General features: G+C 27.5%; 2 protein-coding genes across 5 annotated transcripts in view; one reads left to right on the top strand and one right to left on the bottom strand.

The window, feature by feature from the left end:
- Positions 1 to 27,789, top strand: part of LOC126896012 (semaphorin-2A) — a 205,632-nt gene that overhangs the window by 14,218 nt on the left and 163,625 nt on the right. For all 4 annotated transcript variants that reach the window (XM_050668419.1, XM_050668415.1, XM_050668416.1 and 1 more), the window contains exon 2: positions 22,509 to 22,586. The gene's annotated coding sequence lies outside the window, so the exon portion shown is untranslated. The remainder of the gene's footprint in view (positions 1 to 22,508; positions 22,587 to 27,789) is intronic.
- LOC126895623 (uncharacterized) lies at positions 25,872 to 27,511 on the bottom strand. Its single transcript, XM_050667723.1, has 3 exons — positions 27,422 to 27,511; positions 26,123 to 27,158; positions 25,872 to 25,951 (listed from the first exon to the last, which is right to left on the bottom strand). Exons 1-3 carry the CDS (start codon positions 27,506 to 27,508, stop codon positions 25,872 to 25,874), a joined length of 1,203 nt encoding a protein of 400 aa, XP_050523680.1. The 5' UTR covers positions 27,509 to 27,511.

Raw genomic sequence — 27,789 nt, 5'->3', positions numbered from 1 at the left:
AGTAAAACGCTATGAAAATAGCCTTTAAATATTTTACAAGACTACAATTAAACTCATAAATGAAAAAAAAAATCAAAATTGTTTTACGATACGAGTTATTGTTTGAATTACATTTTAAAGTCTGTAAGTTAGAAAACGTGAAAAGGAAATCATTAAGGATTCATATGATATGCACACGACGCGTAGATCATATTTTCTTGTAAATAATGTATGTTGTTAAGCACATTTGAAACACATGCGCTGAGTATAACACTTTTACGTTTTGCGAGAATGAATAGTTTCCACTTAGTAACAGCGAAAAATCTCCAGACTTCACTATAAGAATGCCAAATGGCGCATTAGCGTTTCTTTTTGGTTTAACATCTTCCATCCAAATATAAATGAGGTCTTGGCAAGTATATTCCCCAGAGGGCTTACACTTTCAACTACTGAAAACGTTTTAAAACGAAAAATCTGTTTTCTCATTGTTCCTCTTTTTAGCTTATTTTCTCGATTCAAAGATTTTGTCGAACCATAAGCGAAAAATCTCCTCTCGCCTTCACACTGGTAGTCTGATGATTTATTTTATACGTAGATTGTTGTAATCGTGAGTTAAGATGTACTTTCGGATTAAAATCGAGATTATGTCCATATTAATTTTTACTATTATTTTGCGAAAAGGCCGTTTTAACAATGGTTATCGGCTCATGATGAAATTGTGTTAAATGATTAAACGATTTTAAATAAACAATCCCTTATGAATACAATCAAATATACCCTTATAATTCCTTATATATAGAAAATTATTAAATAGTCATTGACTTATTTATTTAAGTACTTAAATAGATCATATAGTTTTCATCTACTTTAAAGCGCAAATTGGATTGTTGCAGATAGGAAAAGTGTTAATATTTCATGCAGAAAAATGTCACCGGATATAATAACGCGAATAAAAAAAAAAAAAAACTAAAATAATAATAAAACAAAGGAGACACAACGGGGGCGTTGTGTTTTAGAAAATTGAATGAGAGCGAGACCAGCAAAATCCTCGTTAATTTATGGCTGTCCCTCCTACTGTGTCAAAATGGCCTTGTTCTACATGCATGGAAAAACAGTAATACAAAAGTGTATACTGTTAACCAAAAAAGTAAATAAATAAAAAGTAGCAAAATCAGAGCTTTACCGGAAAGTATAGTAATAATCATTAAAGTTGTTTTAAAATTATTTACGGTAAAAATAAATACTACATTGCATTGTGTCGCCCGAAATTAATAAAAAGTGAAATGTTATTACGGAATAGCAAATTTTAGTGAAAAATTTAAATAAATAAACTTTTATGGCTAAAATTTATCGAAATGAAAACAGACCTAACAACAATTGACATTTTTAACAAATAGTGAGGGTTTGACTCAGAGGATTTGACAACTTCTTGCTCTACGATCTGAATTACAAAGATAAGACTCAGTAGAGTACATAAGGAGAGAGTTTTAAAAATAAAAAGATAAAAATAAGAGAATTGTGTCCAAAATGAAACGTAGTGCGGGACTTATTGAATTGAGTTTATTTATTTTGATCAATGTATTATGGAAAAGGCAATATTTCTAAGGAAACTAAAAATGAATTTTCTGAGTTTTTAACTGTTTTATAAAACTCACATGATTGTTTGCTAAAAATGAAAACATATGTCAAAAAGTCTTTTGCTGTTGGTAATTCAAACAAAAGAGAATAATTTTGAAGATATTCAGTAAAAATAAAGCGTCATGTTATGATAAGTATTTTTAGCTTTACTAAGTATATTATTATTATTTTTATATATTAAAAACTTCAATGATTTTTTATAAATTATTCAAAACTGCTTTTGATATAGTTTGTCTCATATGAAATGAAAAAAATGTATTATTACAATTTTACTATTTTTAATTGGAATTGTTTTTAATGACATATTGCATTAATTTTGAAATAATTTGTCAAACACATTTTGACGAGTTAAGTTAATTATTTTAAATTTCTATTGAAGCGTAAAGCTTCTACTATTTAAACTGTCCAAATTATGTCAGTTCGTTGAGTCTTTTTCTATAGTAACTGATGATATTGATGTACCATCTATGAGTAATTGAATTAATTTGTAATCATAATTGAACAAGTTTGCACTAATGTGATCTTCACTAAATATTTAACAAAAATAAGGATTTATAACAATGAATTCATAAAATATGAAATATTTGCTCATAATATGGATCAAGAATCATTCTCACAGAAAAAATATTTTTATTTATTTATCAATATAAAATGAGAAATATGATTGATACTAATATTTAGCTATATGATGTAATTAATTTGACCACTTGATTTCTTCTATATTAATGATTTTGAGGATTTATTTTTGTTCATGTAGTACTATATCAATTTTAAAGTGTAAAATATGAATATTGCCATTTAAAAAAGTTAAGTTGGTTACCTTGTAAGGTGTAATGGATGGACATAAAAAATAATTTCAGTTCTAAATTTAGAAATAAGAAGTGCTATATTATATTGAAAAAAATCCTCAAAATTACTATTATTTTAGATATATCTAGTGGTAAACGATAAATCAGTCATACTCTAGTATTTATATATACACAAGGTGAATTATTAACCATAAAATTCTCAATGTTTTATTTAAAGTAATTATTTTTCATAAAAATGTATAGAATAAAATTTAATTAATTTTTATAGAATATTGTAAATATCAGGTTTAATATAATAAATAAATATTCCTAAGGGTTGATTTTAGGGGTAACTTTCGAAGGTTAAATAGGAACTTACTATAATTTTTCTAATAAATGTAGAATAGTCTAAATAAAATTGCGAGGATACAGTTTCCAATAGTTTTCTGTTTTTTATTTTTACACTATTTTTTTTACATCAGGTAAATTGGTAAATTTATGATGGATGTAAAAAAAATGTGCATACCTGATACAAATTTCAACTCAGATTTATCGTTTCTTGCAAACAGCTTGTATGTCAAAATATTTGCCATTATCTCACCAACGGTATTTTACCATTACTGCACTTACTACTACGTTTCTGGGCTTCACATAGGCGTAAATGTCTATTTAGTCACGATACTTTATGATTTACGACATGCGACCTCAGTTGAACTTTTATTTAGAATATTTCTCTCCTCATAACGCCACCGTATCATATATATATACATATGATTTTTATCCTGTAGTGATGCTCTCCAGGGTCAAAAGGGATCGAATGTCATGCATTCGCTTTTTTATCTGCACCAGTACCTTATTCACTAACACCTACTCAATAATGTTAAATATGGGTTATAGCTGGATTAAAAGATCTAAAGACAAAGCAACCGCATCTTAAGTTATACTTGTATCAGTTTCTAGTCACTTGCTTTTAAGTTACAATCCCAATATCAATTGTGTAATTTATGGTCGAAAAGTAATATATATATATATAAACTGACTATTATTGCGTTACATAAATAAATAAAATCATAGTTTTCATTTATGTTAATCCGATGTTGTTCTATCATTTTATTATTTAAAAAAAAAAAAATAATAATTGAAGGTTTTGTGTAATAATAAAACATGTCCAACTTTTTCAGAAAATAATTTTTTGATGACCTTAAATAATTATGATTTTTCTGCGTAATTTAGTACAAAAACGGATTCTATAATCCGATTTTCAGAGATATTTAATCTAAGAAAAATCTTTTACTATTGTTGTAAATGAATATGTTTTAGTCAATTGTTTCTCCTATGAAATTTCTAAATGTGAACTTGAAAATTAAAATCGTAGATTAACTACGAGAAAAAGTATAATTTTATATAATATACTCAATTATACTAATAGTATAATAATATATTATATTTTTGTACTTATTATGTAGATATGTTAAATAACTATGATGTGGAAAAAAAAATTGAAAATCAGTTTTCATTCATTTTTTTGATAAATAGTTGCCGCATATTATGGGATATATATGTCTTTTTATTATAAGTATAAAAGTGTGAATATACGCTTCAGAAGTACTGGAGAAGAAAAAAGCAAAATAAAATTATATGTATGTATGTGTGAGTATGTCTCTTTTACCGTTCTCTCTTATTTGTTAGGATTTAAAGTGCCGTAGTTCCTGTTCATTTTCTACCCTGTCCTTTTTTCTTTAGTCAACTTGACCTTTTATATACATTTGACATGAACAATTGCATTTAGCCTAGTAAAGAATGGCCTCTTAAGCCATATAAATGTGGTTGGTATTCTCACTCCAAATCGAGATTTATCATTATTTATTCATAATATAATATATAATATAAAATTCACGCCTGTCTGAAACCATGAAGATATTTAGATCCATGGTGGTGGACTATTTTCTCTTAAATTTTATAAAATGTTAAAATTTTCCTTATTTGATGTCATCTTTTGATTATTTGAAATAATGTTTTTATTTAAGTTTTTTTTAATAAATAAGCAAAGAACTGCACTAAAAATATTAATATCATTCAATATAAAGTATTTTTAATACCTAGAAATAATCATTAAGTACAAACTGTGTTAAAAATATATCGTTAAATTTTATAGTTAGTACACAATATTATGCTTATATTCCATTTTATATTACTTGCTTGAAGTGGACTGTTTATCTATTTTATTAAATACTGCTAAACAATTGGAGTGCGTATTTATTTGTTTTTGTTGATTATAATACTCAAAATTGAAATTAAATTGTAATTAAAATATTAAAAACTAGTACCTTGGGTTTTTTTTTTTTGATGAATTTAGTTTTATGTCCAAAAAAAATTAATTTACTTATATTTAAAAAGTGGTCAATATAATACAGGGTTTGTTATGAATTTTTTTTTCTTATTTGAATTTCTTTTTGTCTTAAGTAACACTTAATTAACATAAACTAATTTTATAGTTTACTCCAATCTACAATAAAATTATAAATGTATTGTTGTTTTAGTATAACGTATAGTTGAAGATAAGAATTTGTATTGTATTTAACCCTTTATTGCAATGCTTGTAAAAGGTAATTCCTGTAGATAAACAATATCAGCAAATATACTCTAGGGATTCAACCAATATACTAATATTTGATAAGAGGTTCAAAATAAAAATAACTGACTAATGTTTACCTTTAAGGATCTCATTTACCAAAATGACAACCCCAAATTTTCCTTTTTCAAGAGTTATCAGATATCAAAGAGGCATTTCTACTTTGATGGCCTCAGAATGCAAAGAATATTTAATAAGTTTGATTTAGATAATATAGTTAAATAAGTTAATTTTAGTCAAAAATAAAAATAGTTGAAGAATTTTGCCGATGCATCTGGGGCTTTTTCAATTTTTCAAAAAGAAATTTGAAATTACTTTCGATGATAAAAATTAAATACAAAAATTTTAGAAATTATAAATTATTTAAACTGATGTAATTGGTATAATTATTATACCAATAAAAAAAAAGAATTATTCTTTATTTCTGATTTAATTATTCCAATAAATAATCCACTTTCATTTAAATATCGTTGATAAATTAGTTAAACATTTTATCATAACATCTTATTAAAAGTATAATAATATTTAATGTTATAAATTATTTCAAATTGTTTGTTTATTTTTAGAAGTATTGTAATTTATTTATTTTTTTAAATAATTTTCAGGTAATATAAAATTTAAATAAATTGTTTGAAATAATTATTTTACTATTGAAATAACCGTTTTTTAAGTTACGGAAATTATTTTATGGATAAATAACATACCAGTATATTTGTAAAAAACCTAATACTATTAGAAATTAACTTGTTGGTAATAACGTTTATTGCAATGATACTTTTTATAAGTTAATTAAAGTCAAATTTTAGCAGCTAAATATCATTAATTTACCTACTTATGTAAACAATCACAATTAACTTATTACATAGAATTATAAAATTCTATGGTAAATAAAAATTATATGAAAATATTATCAAGTGCTTAGTATTTTGAAAAATTTATTTAATATAACAAAAAAATCAAAATTAATATTTTTTAAGTTACAGTTAGTTTTGGCATAGATGTGAACCCGAGAAGGTATTACATAAACGATATTTTGGTAAACATTTTTTTTTTGTGTCCATCTATAAAAATGTTTATATAAAATTTCTACCTGTTAACTTTTTATTAATTTTATTTAAACGTAATGTCCTTTAACGTAAACCAAAATTATTATTTGAATTAAATACCTTAATTCCATTCATATACATTTTTAACATAACTATATTATTATTGCGGCACGTGATGAACACAATGAATAGACTCGGATAAAATTACCATAATTTTCGTTCATTGTCAGCAGCTACCGGTATCCATTAAAACAATCTCGCGGATCCATTAAACATCCAGGCATAAAGAGAAGATGAATATTAACGGTCAAAAATACAAACGATGGGTGTTAGTGACTCAGGTTTCTCGTCATTAAGCAAAGTGAGTTTTAGAGGGAAATTAATCATAATTTTCTGAACGAATTCTACATCAAAATTGTATGTTGAAGCGGGAAAAATAAAAATAATACATTATATAATATATAATGTATGCAATTACCCCAAAATTACACTTGCCCTTCTTTTTTGTTGAAATTAGGTTGACCTTTTATCACTCGCTTGTAAAAATTAATACCGTTTGGTATATGGTTAAATACTAATTTTTTGCAATTTCATAGACGATTAACTACAAACTTTACACTGCCGTTCATAAAAAGTATTGGTATGTAATGCCATTTCTAGATCATATTTACCCATATTTTAAAGTATTGTAGCATAGTCGAAATTTCATGAAAATTTTAAAATTCTATTTAAGGATTTCAAGTATACTATAGGATGAAATAATATAAATAACTAGGCTTCACCTAGCTGAGGTCCGCCCCAGACCCGATACCCTGCAACGCGTCATAGGTGTTTAAGACGCTTCGGGCTGTTTTTATAGGAAAGCCACTGATTCCGTTAGGAGTAATTTTTGGGGTACTTTTGGAATGTCTCTGGGTAGGCCTGGTAAAAATTTTAGGATTTATATCGAAAAACGCTGGTGGCAGTGGGCTCTTTTGATAGACATTTTTAAACGCTTACAGCGTGCAAAAAAATTTTTCACGTGTTCGCAACCTTTTTAGAATAGCGTCGTCGTGTTTTTTCATCAAAAACAAAAAACTAGAAAATTGTACGTCGCTAAGTAATTTTTCCAGCATTAGCTTATTTTAAATGTTTTATTATATAATAAGAAGATACTATAATTTATTTGAATGAGATTTCACACTTGTTCAGTTCATTTGTATATTGGGATAATTATAATACCAGTTGTGCAGATTTTATGAATTAAGTATAAAATAATTTTAATTATTTGAGAATTTATCATTTATTTTTGCCAAATGACGTAACTAATAAAATAGTTAAACGTGAAACTTGAATGATTTACATAAAAATGTCTATAGCTAGGAATTAAATGTATTACTAAATTATATCTGAGCCACTCTAAATGGTTCCAAGTTAGCACAAATTTATCGTAGATTTTTAAAGTAGGGTACGAATATTTTCCATTTTAGAGGAAAACACCCTAATTCACCAAAACTATAGCCTGAGTAACTAAACATTACTCAGTTTTCATGTTAATTAATAATAATTTGTATTGGCTGCTGGTGATTCAGAATAACTTTACACAATTTATAAATACATATATTTCCTAGCTTAATCTATAAATTATATCTTTTAAATTAATGATTTTTATATTTTTGCATCAAATAAATGATATCATTACATAGAATAGCACAAATTTTTAATAATATAGTTTAACTGATAGAATCATGCTTGCCCCAATAAGGGTTAAGTGTGACTCTTTTTTTTCTTTTTACTTTATTAAACACTGGAAAGTTGAATTTAAATTTATTTGATATTTTTAGAATAAAATTAGATACTCTGATAATTTGTATGTTATACGTGATAACTGTTTAACAGAGGAATAATATAAAAATCATTCAAAAAATTAAAAACAAGCGTATACACTTAATCCTCCTCGCCTTATTAGATAAGTTATTGTCTTAAATTATGCAAGTTGCACCGCATGCGACCAGAGGTTAAGCAATTACTGCAGGCTGTTTTATGACAAATTTGCGTCCCAAAGAATACGAACAACTACAGGGGTAACAACAATGAGAGGGTAAAGGAGGAAAGTTGCGGACCGTGAAATGAAGTCTACTTCGATATTATGAACTCTGTCATTTATCATTTGTGCTGGGCTTGGGTTTGGCGGTATGCATGGCTTTGGACAACCATAGAATGGCAAATATAAATATATATATAGATAGATATGAGAAAACAATATGATATGTCTGATTATTAAGAAGGAGGTCTTGAAAATAATGGAATAAGTAAACTGCAATTTCGCGTGCGAAAGAAAAAATCCATTATAAAATACCAAAGCGTGTGCAGATTTCGTGGAACGTAAATAAAACCCTAAAATTCATCGTAGATCAAGTTAAGCTACATAGCGATTGGGTGAAGCCAATTTCAATTATTTTGTCACCCCTCGATAATATGATAAACGACTACTAAATGGTGTAGAAACGATTTCTGATATATTATTATTTTTTAATGAATTTGATTATTTAAAATTCTTGCGATATGTGTTTTTTATTAGAACACTTGCTGTCGTGATATCAATAAATTAAAGGTAATTTTTGTCGTCCATCAACTAAAATAAAACAATGTTTAATTTGTATGGAACTGAATAAAATGCATTTTATGAGTTTGCATAGAAGCTAAAATAAAGTACAATATTGTAACTTAATTTTTTAGAAATTTAATTATGCTAAGATACTAGAAGTACGTTTATATTAGATCTTTAATTGTGGTTTTATGTGTACATGTTTGATTGTATTTTTACTTAGTTATTAAGTTGCTAAATTGATTTAAACATAATTCCTTATTTTTATAAATAAAACAAATATTTATTTACGAATAAGTAGATAAACAAAAAATTATTTTCATATTAAACTGTCTTTTAAACCTGATTATAAATTAAATTGAAGTATAATACAATTTAAAGCTGAAGCTTAATGTACTGCTAATTTAATACATAATATAATTACATCTCTGTTGATTTTGAGCATTTTAACGGAGAAGAACTTTGTGAGGTATATAAAAATAACTTCCATCGTTAAAATATGACTTTCACCCCAAGGGAATGATAACCTGAAAACGCTGTGTCGCTACAACGTTAAAATATTCAATATATTCTCAATGTGTAACATTAAACAAAATCCCCATTTTGTATGCACACTTCAAGAGGTATAGTTCGTTTAACGTAAAAATTTTCCGTGTAAATTGCTCTTTAGAGTTAATAACCTTACACAATTGGTAATAAATACATTTTCTGTACCTTTATATACATCTTAATTGTCTGTATAAAGAAATTTTCCTCAAGCATGCACTCGTTAAACTCGAGTTATCTTAGTGGAACTTGAGAGTGTTAAAATAGATACATTATATTTATTTTCAAGAATATAATAAGTATGTTTTTTTTTGGTTTGCAACTATTTTGTATTGGCGCATGTGTAATTATATTCGTTAGCTGTCTGTTAATAATTTACTTAACTTAAATATGGTTTATTTATTATTAAATCTATTTGGCAAAAATTAAATATTTATAACGAACTCAAAGCATTTGTTTTGTGAAAATAATATAACTAAAGTACTGATAAATTAAGTTAAATTTTACATTTGTGTACTGGATTCACAGTTCTGAAAAAGGTTAATGTTTTTATTATTGAAACTGAACAAGAACTTTTATTTAATAAACCGAAATTTAAATAATTAAAAAAAATTATTTTAATGGTATTCAATGTCATGTAAATTATATTATTTCAAATAAATACAACTGTATAAATAGTTATTATATTTTTAAATGCCAAATTTTAATTAAAAATAAATTTAAATGAAATGTTGTACTTGAAAAATGTAAAATTTATCAATTGAATGAACATTTTCAAATGAGAATGCATAATAGTCTAAAATTTTTACAAGATTTACTACTATTGTATAATGTATTACTTAGTCTTCATTTAGATGTTATCACTTAAAACACACCAATAAAGATTATTCTATTTAATATAAATGAAAATATAGTATACTTTATATTGAAAATGTTCTATTAGTGTGCTAGTTTTTAAAATAAAATTTCATACTACCTTTTCCTAATGTTCTTGCATTAAGAACGCGTAGTGTGGCTTCATCACATAAATGTAAAAATTTAAGTAGCCAATTTCACTTTATTACTTCATTCTTTCCATTTAAAAGTATCGTTCGAGGGTTAACTTGGCAAAGTTAGGATGATTACACTTCCTCGTTATCATCCAGGTAAACGAGAACTAGTAAAAGAAAATATACGGCGGACATTCTGTCCTAATTTACTGAATAGTGCGAGTGAAAACAAATTGGGAAGGTATTGAGATGTGTGAAGGTAATGACGTGACGACGTGCATGGAAGTCACGAAGATGGTGGAATGGAAATGAAGAGGGTTGGTAGATGGACCTCAGGTAGTAAAATATAAGGGGTAGGATGGTGTTCTGATAAGATTGGCTTTTCCGCGTAAAATGGGAAAATAACGAAGGGAAATAGTAAACGGTAATCAGTTTATTTTGAAGTTTGGTAAAGGCTTTATTGCGCTTCGTTAAGTATGACTTTTCCCTATTTACAAATGCATACCTTATACTTGTCAGTCACTTTAGAGTTGTAAATAAAATAATTTCACCCATACTGTCATGGGCGTAAAAAATATTTTACATTAAATACTGTCTGTATAATTTTCAGTCTTTTTCGCTGATTCGACGAATGAATCGTTTTTAATTACTTTTTTATTTCCTTAATGGTCTCATTTTCTGTTGATTCTTTTAAAAGGCACTATATAATATTAACCAAGGGATTCGTTTATTTTTCATTAATTAATTTTGTCATCTAGTGTAAATAATTTCTTTTTCCTGCACGTAATATCTGACATTAATTAAAACGAAGAAAATGTAAAATAAGAAAATTCCACAATAAATACATCTTTGATGTTGTATTGCAACAAAGAAAGCGAAAGGCTAAAGATAAGTCGCCCTTTATTATTGCCATTGTTGTTACGCGTCTTGAAGTTATAATGTCATTTTGTCTGGCTAGTTAATTGGAAGAGCGGTAGCCATAAGATATGACAGTGTAAGGGCGTTTTTGAAAATGAATTGCTCTCGGACATGGAACCTAGACCGTTAGTTCGTATGAGTAAACGATGGCTGTCGGGGGAAAGAAAGAAAGTGCACCCCGGAGACGTAGGGGGTCGTCAGATCGGGAGGTGAAAAAGTTTTGAAATTACGCTGATGTGCCGTGCCCTTGCCTTTTAGACGTCTCCAGAGAACAGTTTTTCTCGGAGAAAAACTGGGCAATTTTTTGAAACCACCTACCGACAAAACGTTTTCCGTTTGACATTGACACGGCAATACAAACTAACTGCTTCATAGTAAACTCTATTGCTTAGTTCTACCCTAGTAAACTTTTGGGTATTAAACTTAGATCCACCTTACTGAAGTTTTAAGCTAATAATATATTATTAAAACGAAAACGTAAAATTACTTTTGAAAATAAATAAAAAATATAACTATTTTAAGAATGTAATTCATTTTAAATCCAAAACAACTGCATACTTACACAACATTTTTACTGTCTCTTAGGTGTTAAGCACTGAAGGAACAAGAAAGTTAATCAGGTCCATTTTTAGAAAAATTAACAAAGTAGTCCTTGAAATTCCTGACAGCACCAAATGACTGTTGCTGCCAGTATGTAGAGAAACAATTTCTAAAAAGGTTAAGAACTTAAAAGTGATAAATGTAAGCTAACATTTTCATGGTAAAATTAATATTCTCACATTAAATCGTATTTTATTTTAAAAGAAAACACAAAATATTGAATAACAAAATGTATTTATTTTGAGTAGAAAAAGTCACAAGCAGCATACCTATGTTTTATTCTTCCGTATCCGCTACATTTTTATGAAAAACTCCGTTTTTAAATAATCCTTGGAAGAATTCCAAGAAATTTGTTTTCTTGTATCGAAAGAAAAAATATTTACGATAATATCTTTTAGCATTAAAGTAATATTAAATACAGTCAAAAGAAATAATAGAAAAAAAAATTAATTTCACAGTTACATTGTGTGATTACAAGTTAGTTTTTGTCATTGTGTTTTCATCATATTTATAAATTTATGTGTGAAGTTAAATTCGAGAAATATTTATAATCGAATTTTTTTTTATCCATAGTTACTATAGTACGTTATTTTAGTAGATGTATTTACTGAAGTATATTGTTGCTCTTTCCAATTGATTTTTTTAGTTATTTTTTCATATTGTATGTTATACATAAAATTTTCACGCAGTCATTATATCAATACTTCAGTATACATTAAAGGATTATAAGTTTTTTTTTTACTTGTAGTATTTTATCATTATGTAGAAAATTTGATTTATAATAAGTATTGATGTCTAATAGGAATTGTAACTTTTTGAAAAACAGTTTATCAAATTTACAATAAAAAATTAAACAAATGAAATAAAATTGAACAATTCATGGGATTGGCACTCATTTAAGAAAAAAACTAATTCCTTAAACTACTAGTACTGTAAGATTTCATAATCATACAGTCTTCAAACCCAAGTTTCTTTAATTACTAGCTTCTTAACAATCATTTGTGAAACTTGCTGATTCTTAGGCATAGTATTTATTTCAGAAGAAACATTTTTTTTTTTTTTAAAAAAATGTGCTTCTTCATTTTATGTTCGTATACTAAGTATACGAGGATGATGCGCTTTGGTTTTTTTGTTTGGAATCATCACAAGTCGTTTTAATTATATATATTTGATGAGCTAAGGCAAAGAAGAAGCTCTTAGAGAACAGATTACATTAGCTCCTTTGATCAGCTCATCTTTCTGAAAAATTATCTGCCGTAGCTCAATACGGGATGAAAAACAATTATAAATGTTTACTTTTATTATAATTTTCAAACAATTTGAATATTTTTCTAATAAGATGAGATACTATATTTTATTCGATATGACAATCGGATTCGAAAACAATTCACGTTTAAAAAGTGAGCACTATTAGCCAAAATTAATTGTTTGAAAAAATTATTTCGCTTTCAGATCACAGTATATATTACTAATCAAGTATTTATTTAAACTAAAGATAACAAAATTATCTATAAATATATGTTAATATCATAACTTTTAATTTAAACATTTTTGACTCGGAATTATTTAAAATCATGGAATTTAATACAGCTCACTGTCGATTTTACTTTTTTGGCAGTTATCAATAATGCTAATAATGTTATCAATTGTAAAACATAGTCAGTATTTTTTTTTTCGTTAATAACTAAAGAAGTCGAAAACGTAACAATAATGAAAAAAATCCTGTTGTCAAATATCGTGCACACAATAAACTAGATCAGATGGTCATTCTTTTTCTTATGATTTAAGCCTAAAAACTAATATTTTATGAATTATTTATGTGCATATCATTCACCCGTGTTTTCCGACTTTTTTTTTAAATAATATTCAGTATTTTTGCTTATTTATCAGTTTACCGTTCAATATAAACCATTTCTTTGTCTTTAACTTTTCCTTGATTAAGTACTCAATGTTTTATATTTCAACAAGATAATTTTAAATACGACGATATTAAATATGAAGAGTGATACCGTTCCACTTTGTGTTTTACGATTCACTGCCGCTGTGGGTCATACAGACATAATATATACGTAAAAGTTTCATACTATTGGTGTGAGGGGAATTTGCGGATGTGGAAAGAACGAGTGTGTATATAGCAGCTCTCAGTTGGCACCTTCGGGACCGTCGTAAATTATGTTCCTATTGTGTATATGCTGCCGCCACAACGTACTAGAATCACAGGGGACGCGTGTTAAGCAAAAAGTCACGTTCTCTAAACACCCCCTCTCGGTTCTCCCCCACTCCATTTGTTACATATGTCTATACAACCGTGTATCCATTGAGCCTGTCTCTATATTGTTTGCAGTAAAAATGCGCTCGTCAATTATTTGTTTTTTACACATTCGTCGTATACAAACTTGATCTTTTAGTACGAACACGAGGCTAGTTGAATTTATTATTTTCCTTCGAGCGAGTCAGATAAATATCGTTAAAATTATTTTTATTTTGTGATAATATCACCTTGAATCAGTTATTTTTTCAATAAAACCTGATAATATTGTCACATTTTATCATTCGTTGCAATGTTTAAAATTAATTAATTTTAATTACGATGCGAAGCTGAAAAGGTATTGGTTTTATTATAGCAAAACCAATACCTTTACAGCTCTCGCTGGCCACAGATTTTATTAGTTTTTTGCATCACGGGAATCCAATTTTAATCTAGTCGACTTTACCAGTGCCGAAAATTTGTAAAAAAAAAAACCCTCAGAATTTGAAATTAAAAAATATCTAAAAATTACGCTACTGTAACAAATGGAATTTTTAAAAGTTTTCTTCTGTATATTAGAACTGCTATAACATTATTTTGTTAAACATGGATTCTAATTAAATTTAATAAAAAAAAAAAACTAGAAACAATAAATTTTCTTTAGTATTGTTTTTATGAAAATCCGATGAAAACTGTAATCATACTAAGTGTTTGAAAGAAAAAAAAATGTTTTCTAATTATCTGCACCCTTTTAACCTATATAAAATTAAGCATTTCATGTGAATTATAATATTAAAAAAAGTTTTTGCGACTACTGTTGTAAATAGAAAAATCGACCGTCTATAAGTGTAAGTAATTCGCAAATTTTAAAACACAAAAATTACTTTATTTTCAATTTTTGAAAATGTTTCGGAACGTCTAACCACTTTTATTCTATAATTAATTGAAGCTTTCTGAGAGTACTTTGTCGAAAAGAATAACTTTACCTCAATAATTTTCACTATAATGAGCTATTTGACTGTATGACTGACTGTTTCAGCAAAAAATATCGAAGCGTACCATTATAGACGTTAAACACTGTCAGATATCGTCTATACTTGTTTCAACTATGCCGCGCCCCCTCTGTGCAGAGTTTTTTAGTACGCTCAGTGTAACCTTTACCTGTCGACTCCTACTAACTATAATAAAATCGATTAGTGAAATTAAAATACCGATAGGATAAAGTTATAGAAATTTAAAAACTTTTCACTTGCATTTATTTTTATTATTTTATTGAAAGATATGCAGAAACATAGTTCTCCCGCAGCAATATTGATCGTCAGTTTGGTTTGGTTAAGCGGACCTCGTATTCTGTTGATTTACGAACACAGAATATACAAATAAATAATTGCATAACGTCACATGTTTAGTAGTGGCGGTAGAAGTGTTGGTGACCACAACCGGCAGATATTTATCACGCCTAAATATTGTGCCAGCGCATCACCGTCACGTCAACTATTGCCCTCGGCAAAAGTTGTGGTTTCAGCCCTTAACCCGCAAGAGCTGCGCGGCCAAATTAATCATAAAAGCTTGTGAAGCATTCAAGTTTGTGGTTGATATACTACGAGAGGAATCTACAACACAGTCAAGGTTTCCTTAAACGCAAATCAACATAATCATTTCTTTACAATTAATAATTTATATTATTTACACACATTCGCTGCAGTAATATCTGCAGCGTGTTAAGTTTAGAGACATTTTTCGAAGTAATGTAAATAGATTAAAAAGTAGTTAGGAAGTAAGATTGTACTTACTGTAATTGAATTTTTGTAAAAAATTCCTCTTTATATTCAAAATCATATTAAGTGTTTAGGTTTTCAGAGAGTAGTGTAGATGTTATTTGATCAATGCTAATATTTTAATTATACATTTAAATATATATCTGCAATTTTTGGTTTGTAAAACCATTCAAACATTGGAGGTAAACATTCAATTTCCGGTTAAGATTATGATATGATATCAGCCCCCCCGCAAAAAAATATGTCGTTTTTACTTTAAATTTAGGTTTCACGGTTAACTCACAGTGTAGTTTTAGTTTTTCGTTTTATGACTCGAATAGGAATTTAAATGCACGTTCTGGTTTTTCTTTAATGTCAACTCACATATTTAACTAACTTATAGAGTTAATTATGAAAATGACTGGTTGTTAACAATTTTTAATTGATTATTTCGGAAGTTATAACCATTTAAAAATATTTGCTGGTGATGAGTCGCAGCTATGGTAATATTTATTACTAGCACCTTTGTTCCCGCCTAGACATAAAAATGTTAATAACTTTAGAAGTACTGGTCCAAAAGTTGTTATCCACCAGTCAGTCTCTAAATTATACCAATTGTTTTATCTCAAGAGCTAGTTAAATTGCGTTTTAACGTCGCTGTTAAAAAAAAATCAAGCTGTTAAGGTATAAGGGATGACTTGAAAAATTAATAACTGATATAATGAGACGCTAAAGGATTCCAAGAATAATTATTATTATTTTTAAGAGAAGTCGAGAGGCCAGCGGATAAAATAATCGTGCTACATTTTGATAGTTCGATTAATGCGTAAAAAATATGGTAACGAACAGCTGTAAAATCCAATTAATATTATTAATATACGCAAATAAAATCCGTCGCTTTGAATTCAATATGAATTTGTTCATTGCACGTTATAAAACAAGTTATGTAACCGTATGCATTGAAGGTAACGATAGCACTACCCTGTTTGACACGAGTAATCCGTTTTTCTCACCCGTTCGCCGGGCGAAATCCTTTGGGGTTATAAATCAGAAACTTTAACCATATCGAAGTGTACACATTTATGAATCTACGTTTACTGCCGAAATAACTGCCAACTTTGTAATCAAATCGTTTTCACTCATAACTTTTTCGTGGCTTTTAACTCAAAACGGGAAGCGCGAAAACAAATTACATTATTACACGCAGACATCGAAATTAATTACGATTTTAATAATGTTTGACTGTCGAATGGCTGGTAATTATTCACTCTCTCTTTTTCCAAACTGAGAGTACAGACTCGTTCGCCGTCCGTTATTGTTTTCCACTGGCGTGCACAATAAGTTTGGCGTAACACCAACGGCCAATACTCTGCCAATTTGTACCAACCGACGGAAACGCGTATGTACTTTATCGGTATCGCTTTAGGTACCTACATAATATATACGGTCGGCTCATTTACAATGCAACTCGTATCGCGAGGGGAGAAAAATGATGGCATTAAAAAAAGGACAGTAATTATAGTAAAATAAAAACCTCGAGTGCACCGAGGTGGCGGTCAACGTATTGCACGCCGTTGGCAAAGAGGTCTCGTCGGTTTCGCCAGGAGGAGTCGACCAGCGCAACGGTAGTGTCTTCTTTGGTTCGTTCAAATATTTATAAATTAATATTTTTCGCCCAAAACAGTTGATCGAATTTCCCCTACTATTCATATCATTTACATGCCGACAGCTCAACGTTTTTAACAACCGAACTTCTTAATATATTCCACCCCTACGAGAAATGATGAATGATTTCACGACATTATTTTTCTCATCGCTTATTATTATTATTCGACTTCTTTTATTTACTTATACTTTCCTATGTATCTTATACAAAGCTTATCTTGTCTTGGTAAAGTCGGTCGTTTTTTAACCCGCCCTATCTTTTCCTAAGTCGTTTAAACTTCAATAGCTACACGACATCTTTCAATACGGTCCCGTGCAACTAACACTTATCTTGTACCATTCTACCCATCAATCTACTAAAAGATCTCTTTAAAAGATACACTCTCAGTACCCATTTTAACTTTTTTTTAATCAATAATGATATTTAAAGAACCGTTAGAATTCACTCGAAAGAGTCGAGAAAATTATTAATATTCTTATCTTTTACTCGACATTTTATTTGCATATGTGTATCAATAATATTTAGAAAACAAATATTAATAGTAAAACAACTTAGCACAATGAGGTGGTGGCTTTATGGTTGAGACTAGTGTAGATAAAAAAACGCTTCGATGCAAACCTGTAAAATTTCACCATTAATTATTTAGTTGTAGTTTTAACATTTCTATGTATTTTTAAATGTCATATAAGTATTCGATGCTTGTTAAATGATTCAATTTGTTAAAAATAAAGTTTTTTTTTTTTTAAATTTTGATATTTTCTTTGATAAAACATTTCTTATAGTAGAACAATGGTCGGTTAAATTCTTTTTAATATTATAGTAAATTTTGTAATTATAGTAAAAGTGACGGTAAGTTCCAATTAAATTGAAATCAAGTTTTTGTAGTATTATTTTATAAATCTTTTTAGTAAGAGCTGAGATCTTTTATGAACAGATATAAAACACCCACATTATTGTTAAATTGACACCCACTCTACTTCGCATTAAAGCTAAAAATAAATAATGATAAATAACAATAATATTTTTGACTTACAAGAATTAAAATAAGTACACTCTTTATTTATTGATATAATGTAAATGTTTATTTTATAAGATTACGAATGACTGATAGCTATTGTGATGTTTTATTAAACAACTATGAATTATTAACATTAAAAATTTAATTTTGTGTAATATAAATTTCTTTTTGTTAAAATTCTGTTGGTAATATTTGATCTTATATTTTGATCATACAAAAATACAACAGTAATAACTAAGTGGATTCTGTTAGAATGATTTTAAAATTAAATAAATTAACATTAGCATATTTAATTTTGCATTTCAATTTAAAATACGGATACCATATTCAAAATTTGAATCTTTTGCATTAATAAAAGTTTACCCGTATTTTTATTTATATATATATATATATATATATTTACGAAATACTACTACATATGTGTACAAATAAGTGTGTATAATAATATTGATAATGTGAACGCGTTTTACAACCAAATATTTTAATATGCCAAAGGTGTCCGGGAACCCTTTTAAAGTTGATGTGCCGCAATACTGATTTTCTTTTCTTCTTTATCTTTTCTCCGACCTGTTAAAACTTTATGAACTTATCCGAATAAATTATTTGTATGAATAATGTAAAACCAATTCACGTCTAAAATTTATGTCGAAAACGTTTCACGTTTCTCAATACATTGTTTAATAACACTTTTGCATTTTATTTACTACAAAGTTAGCTGCAGACTTTACTAAACGTATGTACACAGTGATTCGCTGCTTAAAACGTTATGGATTACATTGGCAAATCTTAAATACTTAACAAATATTATTCCTATATCTTAAAGATATGTGTCACGTGAAAATTAGAATTCAAAATATATATATATATATATATTGCATAAGACCTAATTGTTATGATACATTGACCTCTCATTACGATTCTTATCTGTTAAGCAATAAACTATATTACATATTTAAATGTTCATATAAATGATAAAATTCACAAAAATAATAGTAAAAGTTGTCACAGATATATCAATATTGTAATGCAATAATTAATCATTGTCAAGAATTGGGTATTATTACTATAAGATAACATGTAATAAATAACACAAAACACTTTATTAAAGAGATTTTTTATAGCGTATCTGACACCTAGCATATGTTTATACCTATAAAAATGAGCAAAATATAAAAATAAAAGGGACTAAAAATGGCTTAAATATATGATAGTATACTCCCATCATTAGATTTCATTAATCTAATTCATATGCAAGAAGTGAGCAGTCACACTTATGTTTTGATCACATTTCAAATAAACAAAATGACTCATATTATTTTTTAAACATTCGCTGGAAATATCAATGTATACAGTAGTATTAATTAAATTAATAAGGTTTAGAGTTAATAATTTCTTTTAAGTTCATAGTTTAAGTAGGGACAAAAAAAGATTAAGTGATCACTAAAAATAAAATAATAATTAAAGAAAATCAGTGATGTTAGTATGGAGCTAGTTGGCAGAGTTAGATTATTGATAAGTGTGTATGCCAGGAGCTACTTTGGAGGTTCATATATATACTACTCTGGATAGTTACATAAGGTGACTCCATTTCACCTATCATTGATAACCGTCAGTACTCGTGTAGTTATTAATATCAATTGATAATAATAATGACAAATGAATAATAATGATAATTATTTTATACCTATATACCTATTATACCATAATAATGAATAATGACAATTAATCACGATAATTTTTGAATTAATACATAAAGATCACTACATTTTTCTATTACTTTCATTATTCTCGAGAACCCTCGTACCCATTCTCCGAGAGATATTATTATTAAAACAACAAACAGTAACTTCTATTATATTATATCTTTCTTTTGAGTTAATATACATAATTGAGTTAAAAATATCCGTAATTTTATTACCGTTTTTCAATTATAATAGTCTAATCATTTACCTTAAATCAGATTATTTCTTTTGAATTCTACTTAGAGGTGGTATTATTTTTTCTAAAATTTGCAAGCACTACTTTTAGTATTTTTCGTTCAGGACGATTAAGCTTTTTATATGAGTGACTTTGAATTTTGATCGAGGCACGGGTTTCTATTGTTTTCATTGTTTGTAACAATTAACCTGTTTCCTTACTTACTGAACACTCTGTATAGGTTAAACATTACACAAAAATACCAATTATGTTATTTACAATGTATTATCACGGTTCCACGCACAACTGTATTTCAATACCTAGTAATAGTATTATTGCAATGTATGAATCAAAGTATAAAAGTAGTACCTGCGAAAATAATTTTTTTGTATTGTTGAATAAAAAAGTCATTGACTGAAAAAAAGTTACGATCCCTTTATACTATGCCCATGCCGGAAGTCAGTAAAAAATCATTGAAGTAGAAATACCTATCGGTAGCTGTATCGTTGGACTACTTGACCGTGTATTATGTGCACTTTAGACTACATACAATAGACAGAGTCTACACAAAAGTTTCTATTTTAAAAAAATTTTTGATTTTTTCTTCAGTGTGATTTCCATATTTATATTCAATTATTTCTATCGCAATATAACGTTCAGGTTATTTACTTAAGCTTTTCAATTCACATATGTATATTTTATGTTATTAAATTGAATAATTTACAAATTTCATTTAAATAATACAACTAAACAAGCTATAAATAAGATTTAAATAAAAAATTAATTCAAAAAATATATTATAAAAATATGAAACATTATAATGATAAATTACCATAGACCATAGAAATAATATTTTAATGTATTTCAAACGTTTGTATTGAATTGTTTAAGTACTTTCGATTTTAAATATATTACGAAGTGTGGCACACTTCTTCTTCTTTTTCCCCGCCTTTATCCCAACTACTTGCCATCGGCCACCCTTATCCTAAACTTCCACTTGACATGATCTCCCACATCATCTACACGTAAATCAGCCGTCATCATAGCACATTCAATAACATCCCTCTATCTCTTTTTTTGTCTTCCTCTACCTCTTCTTTCCCCAACATTTATTTCCATAACTGTTCTTACAGCTTGCGATTCCTCTATCTTCATAATATGACCAAATCATCTAAGTCTATTTTGTCTCATCTTATCCACGATTGACGTTACACCTATACTCCCTCTTATATGTTCGTTCCATATCCCATCTTCTCTTGTCACTCAACTCATTCATCTAAGCATTCTCATTACTGTAACACTATTCTCTATTCTAATCTCTTGTCAACCGCCCAACATTTTGAACCATACATCATAACTGGTCTCACTGCAGTCTATTAGAATTAACCTTTCAGCCTCATTGAAGTTCTCTTATCGCATAACACACCAGACGATTCTCTCCTCTTCACCCACCCTCACTTAATCCTGTGTTTAATATCCTCGTCAATACCATCGTTCTATTGCACAACTGATCCTAAATACTTAAAACTTTTCACTTCTCCTATCACGTTCTCGCAATTGTCACTCATTTTACCTATCTCGTGTTCTTTTTTGTCAAACTCGTACTCTAAATACTTTGTCTTACTCCTACTTATTCTTAATTTCTTTCCAACGCTGATCTCAGTAGTTCCACACTGCGATCTTCCAATTTATATTGATGATGTGTCTTTCATGTGTCAAAAAATTATAAAAATATTTTAATATTTTTTATAAGACTGCATTGAAATTTTAAATGTATATTTGGTTTCTTGAAAAAGTGATATATCAGCTTTTAGAAAATAACTACAAAATTATTTTACTTTTTTTTTTTATAAATAAAATAATTTCATCTATAAAAAAGTCTCTCTTTATTTTAACACTTTACTTAAAATAAAAATAAAAAATTCTAATTGCTGCGATGTGTATTGTGTTGTGATTTTTTATTTAGCACTCTTTTTCTCTTGAATCTTATATTACACAAATTAAAAAATATATATTATATAAATGAACCCATCAGTCTATTGCTTTGGCAATCAATAAAAAGTTTATTGTCTATTTATTGCCTAAATTGGTATTTAATTATAACTATGATCTGAGGTATAATATTTTTGCGTCAATTCAACAAATATTATAATACTAATACTATTTTTTCATTTTACAGATATTTTGTAGTTCTAACTTATATAATGAGTTTAAACATTGAATTACTTTGACTGGAAAACACTGGAGCATAATTAAAGTAAGTTTAAATAGAGAATATTTTTTTTTATTGATTACTCGTTTTACTTTTTTGACGTCTAATAAAAAATATTACTTCTATGACATTAAATATACTAAATAATTGTGAAAATTCATATATTTTACTTAACTGGATTCATCAAAACGAAAAAGACAATTAACAGGACAAGTAGTTTCCTTGTAATATATTTATAGAAAAATATTGTGATCCATATGATTATTTATGAATTTTTAATTTATTTTGTCCTATTAACTCTTATAAAAGTATTTTGTTATGCGTTCATCAAAGTGGTTTTTAAATAAATACACTTAGCATTTGCAAATAAAACAAAAATATAAGCCTACTTTTAGGTCAAATATAGGAAAAAGGACATTATCGAAAATTTAAATAAACTAAAAAGCTGGGTACGGAAGAGACCATTATGCAACGGATGTGATCCCTTTCCATGCTAATACGGGAATTCCTCTTTCAGTGTCAGCCCCCGATAACGTGATTGAATTACGATGACGAATATTTGATGTGATTCAGAAACTTGAAAATGGAAATTTATCAAACTTAAAAGTCATCGCATAAGTCGATAACAAATATTGTTGAATATTTACAAAAATGTTCGGTGGCAGATGTGAACTCGCCAAACAAGCATTGATTCGTACACAAGGTTACGAAAAACAATGTTGGTAATTGGAAAACGATGAGTAGTTAATGAAAATCGACTATTGCTAGTTTAGTTGGTTTTAAGATACGTGTTACTCCAAGTTTACGTGAATTTAATATTTTGATGTTCCTATGCTTATACCAGCGGCCAAGTCAGTAACATAGAGAAATATATATTTATACCCGTATGTGATATAACAGTGGAATGCAGTCCCTAAGTTATCCTGTGATGGATGACCCTACAAAGTTGTTCCTCTCTCTTCTCTCTAACTTTGCTATGCTAGAATATCCAATAAACCTAGCCCAGTAATATTTCATTTTTTTTTCTCTTACCTTGTTTTCCTTACTCGCATTCTGTTTTTTCGAAATTTAATTATATATTGAATCTGTTTTAAATTTAAAAACCATCATTTCTCTTTAAGTCTCTATTAATTACCCAACTGATGATATACTGTGTTGGTGGTTATAAATAATTTATACTTTTGTAGACCAGTATTTTTACATTCAATTATCTAGAGAATAATTGTTTTATTAATGATAGTTAATTTAATAGAATTGATACTATTTATGGTTGCAGGAAAAAAGTTTTAAATAGATACTGATGGAATATTAAACAATGATGTTATTGAATTTATTGAATTAAAAATAAAATATTCTTCTTATTACAGGATAACTGTAAGACTGAACATTGTAAATTTTAACCGAATCACACTTGCCATAAGCTCTACTATGGCACTAAATCTACTTTAAACCACAGCTCTTATTGTTGTTTTAGTCGTATAATAATGGGTGCTTTCGAGTACAAAACTAATAGATATATGAACAGAGCGCATACATTCAATTTACTCTATGAAATTATGTTATCCAAAAGCTAAAACGTCCCTTGGCTAATGTCCAAAATAGCAGTTTCTCCTAAACATTTTAAGTTATATACAACGTATTCTCAGTGATATTTCAAAAGCCATATGGTTGTGTATGCATTTGTAATAAATTATAGATATAACATAATAGTATTTTAAAACCAACACTGAAATACATCGAACTATTTAATTTGAATATAATTTTAATTTTTTTTAATTGTATATTTAATTCTGAAATTAGTTGTATCAAATTGTAATTAATTGTGTGGTGATTAAAAACTAAATTTATTTGGAGATCAATGTAAACTGCAATTATTTATATACATATAAAAACATTTACAAAGAATTTATATCTGTGACTAATATCTAAAATCTAATAAAATAAAAAAAGTGATTTTTAAAATTTTTAAATAATTTTTGTAAAAAAAAAAGGGTGTATGATAAAAAATTACGAGTCAATTTTATCAAGGTTTGTATTTTTTACTTCAAATTGCTAATTTTCATAAGTTGTAAAATGATTTTTCTTCTCTTAAAAATTCCTTGAAGTTAAGAAGTTAGAGATAAGTGCAAGACAAGGTTTGAGGCACAGAATCAGCTAGGTGAAAGTAGCTTATGTATTTATTATAATATAATCTAAATTTTTAACTATTTAATAACTTAAAATTTAAAAAACCCAGCACAGGGGGGTCGCGGCACAGTGGTGACGTGGCATAGTTGGATCAAGTATAATGATATCTGACAGTGATTAAAATCACTATCAAAAAAAAACGCTTCGATGCAAATCTTTAGATAGTGTTTAATTTTAAAAAATTGGTGGATTATTCCAAAAGCTTCATAAACTGCTAGTTCCTTATTAATATCCTGATTAAGACAAAGTATGTCGAATAAAAAAGAGATTATTAGAAAATAGTATTTCCCATAAAAAAATTATATTGATAAATACACTTTTCAATAAGTTATAGCATTATAATGTTAAAAATGTAAAAAATAAAATTGAGAATTTTCACACAATAATAGCATTTGGTAGCCATTTTCACCTTGAAGATAAAATAAAGTCCGAAATTTTTTTTTTCCATGATAAAGTATATTACATTAGCTTTAATTTAAGATATATATAAAAGTGTCAGACCTTCCGGAACATTTTCAAAATTTAAGTTAAAAAAATTAATTTTTTGTGAAAAAGTTGTCATTTTAAATCCCCCCTTGTGGGCAGGTTAAGGGTTAAATTTATGAAAAAAATATACCAAATGAAAGGTAATGATATTATGCATCTATATAAAAAAGAATTATATTGATATGTTTATTTTTGAAAAAGTTATGGCACTTTTAAGTAAAAAAAATTGAAAAAATTTCGAAAATTAGCGATTTTTAAATTTGTAATTTTTTTGGAGGTTTCCCCCTTTTACGGGGAACGAGGGAATTTTTTTCAATTTTTAAGGGTAATGTCTTCGACTATATACGATTTGTGATCTTTTGACATATCGTTGAAAGAAATCGGTTCGGTGAGAGCTGAGAAAAAGTGGTAACAGAAAAAAAAAAAAAAAAAAAAACACATCTTAGTAAAACCAATACCTTCTCAGCTTCGCATCGAAGCTAAAAAATTTACTTGTTAAAAAATCATTTAAATTTTAAAAAATTGGTGATTTTTCGAAAATTTTTAAATGGTCAATCGTTTGTTTGTGAAAAACTTTTAAATTATTCAACATTAACTCTTTAAGAAGTTACTGTGCTACAAAAAGAAACTTTTAAATAGATCGAGCTGACTTTGTAGTTACTTCATTTCATTTGTTTCCCGAAGGCTATTTTCAATAAAATGGATTACTTTAAAATCTAATGGACACATATGTTTTTCTACGTTTTTTATATAGTTATTCAGTAATATAACTAAATGTTTGATATTTTCAATATTCTCTTGGTAAATTTGATTTGAATATTCAAAAATATTTGACTTTAAATGTAAAGAGTTGAAATAAAAGTGGTATGATTCTAGTACATATAAGGTAAACTCAATGAAACTTTCACGTGTTTCTGCGTTGTTTGCGGTCCAATGAGTGTTGACTAGTTCAAAAAAGGGTTGATCTTTAACATCCAAAATTTTACCTACTGCATTCACTGTATCTATTGCAGGTTTTAAAATATGATCGGATGATTTTATGATATCTGAAATGTTGTCTGAAAGAGATCCCAGAAACACACTTTTATCAAATAATATATTTTGAATATATATGCAGTGTTTCAATACTACAAAAGATGTCAGCATCAACAATGTATTCTTAATAAAATTTGTGTAAAGAAATATTACTGTGAAATCTGATAACCATTTATTTCTAACTAATTCTACACACGTAGTTAATACGTTCCAGTATTCTTTTTGATCGTAAAAGTCGTATGCACAAAATTTCCCAGGAAGTAGTAAAAATTTGTGGTGATTTAGTATTTTAGAGTAAACATTATTGATATTTAGTTTAAAACCGTTATTATAGATCGTAGCGAGTTCATAACTGTCATCTTTAGATAATTTCATTTCATCATATAGTTTTTTTGTTTCTATGCCGAGTTGATGAGAAGAAAGTTTAGTTTCTAATGATATAAGTGGCAAGTAGTTATTTGTCATGCATTTTGCTAAATAATTTTTGAGTACGGTCAATTTCGATCTTTTGTAAAGCCTATAAATATCATTATTTCCATTTTGGATAGATACACTTAATGCTACTGCTGTGTGCCAAAGTGTTGGTGGGATTGAAATATTACTAACGTAAAGGACAGACAAGATTCGATGTACATAAAGGTCATATAAAACAGCGTAATGTTTCCAAGTTGAATGAATCGATTGTAAGTGCTCTAACATTTTAAATACAACAAGTCCATAAGAACACTTCAAACTGTCGGATTTGAATTGAAGATGCTCAAGAGTCCTGATTGGCGTAGATAATGTGTAATCTTTCATCTTAGAAGAAACCCGTTTCTCGGTGTCATTCAAAACGGAGTGTAAAGTAGAATAAAAATTCGTTGGAAGTATCCTGAATACTCTAATGAGTTCTTCATATACTTTACAATCCTAAAAAATAATAATTGGTTGACTTTTTTATTAAAATATAGTGACGCATATTAATAATAGTATAGAGACAGAATATATTGTAAAATATAAATTAATTAAGTGCAGATTGATAAAATTTAATTTTGATTATGGTCTAGATAACAAATACTTTTTACTATGCGTTTTTATTGAATTTCATGTAAATTATCCTTTTTAAAAAGTATATATTTGTTAATGATAAATTATGAAGAAAAATTTTAATTTTTAAATTGTTTGAATATTACCGTATTTCTGTCACAATAAACATGTTGTAAATAATGGTTTATTATAGTAATTGAAAACAACACAAGATTTTTTGAACTTAACATCATATGAAGGTGAAATTAAAAAAAAATAATAATTATTCACAACAATAGTTTGTGTGAGGATATTTTTTGTATTAATTTATACGTCCACCTCTTAATATTAGTAATAATTTTTTATTAAATATTTAGTTGTATATGCGTAATATGACATACATGTGTTTTTTCTTTAAAATAAACCAAAACACTTGTATTTTATGCAAAAAATAAAATTAAATGATTACCATTTGAAATTCCAATCTTCTAAATAATTCATAAATATTATAACAAATATTGCGTTTTATTTAACT

Source organism: Daktulosphaira vitifoliae, unplaced genomic scaffold (genome assembly GCF_025091365.1).
Source record: "Daktulosphaira vitifoliae isolate Bord-2020 unplaced genomic scaffold, ASM2509136v1 Scaffold_1, whole genome shotgun sequence".
In the NCBI taxonomy this organism is placed as follows: Eukaryota; Metazoa; Arthropoda; class Insecta; order Hemiptera; family Phylloxeridae; genus Daktulosphaira; species Daktulosphaira vitifoliae.
Note: the sequence above shows the minus strand (reverse complement) of the source record. Positions and strands in the feature narration are given on the sequence as shown.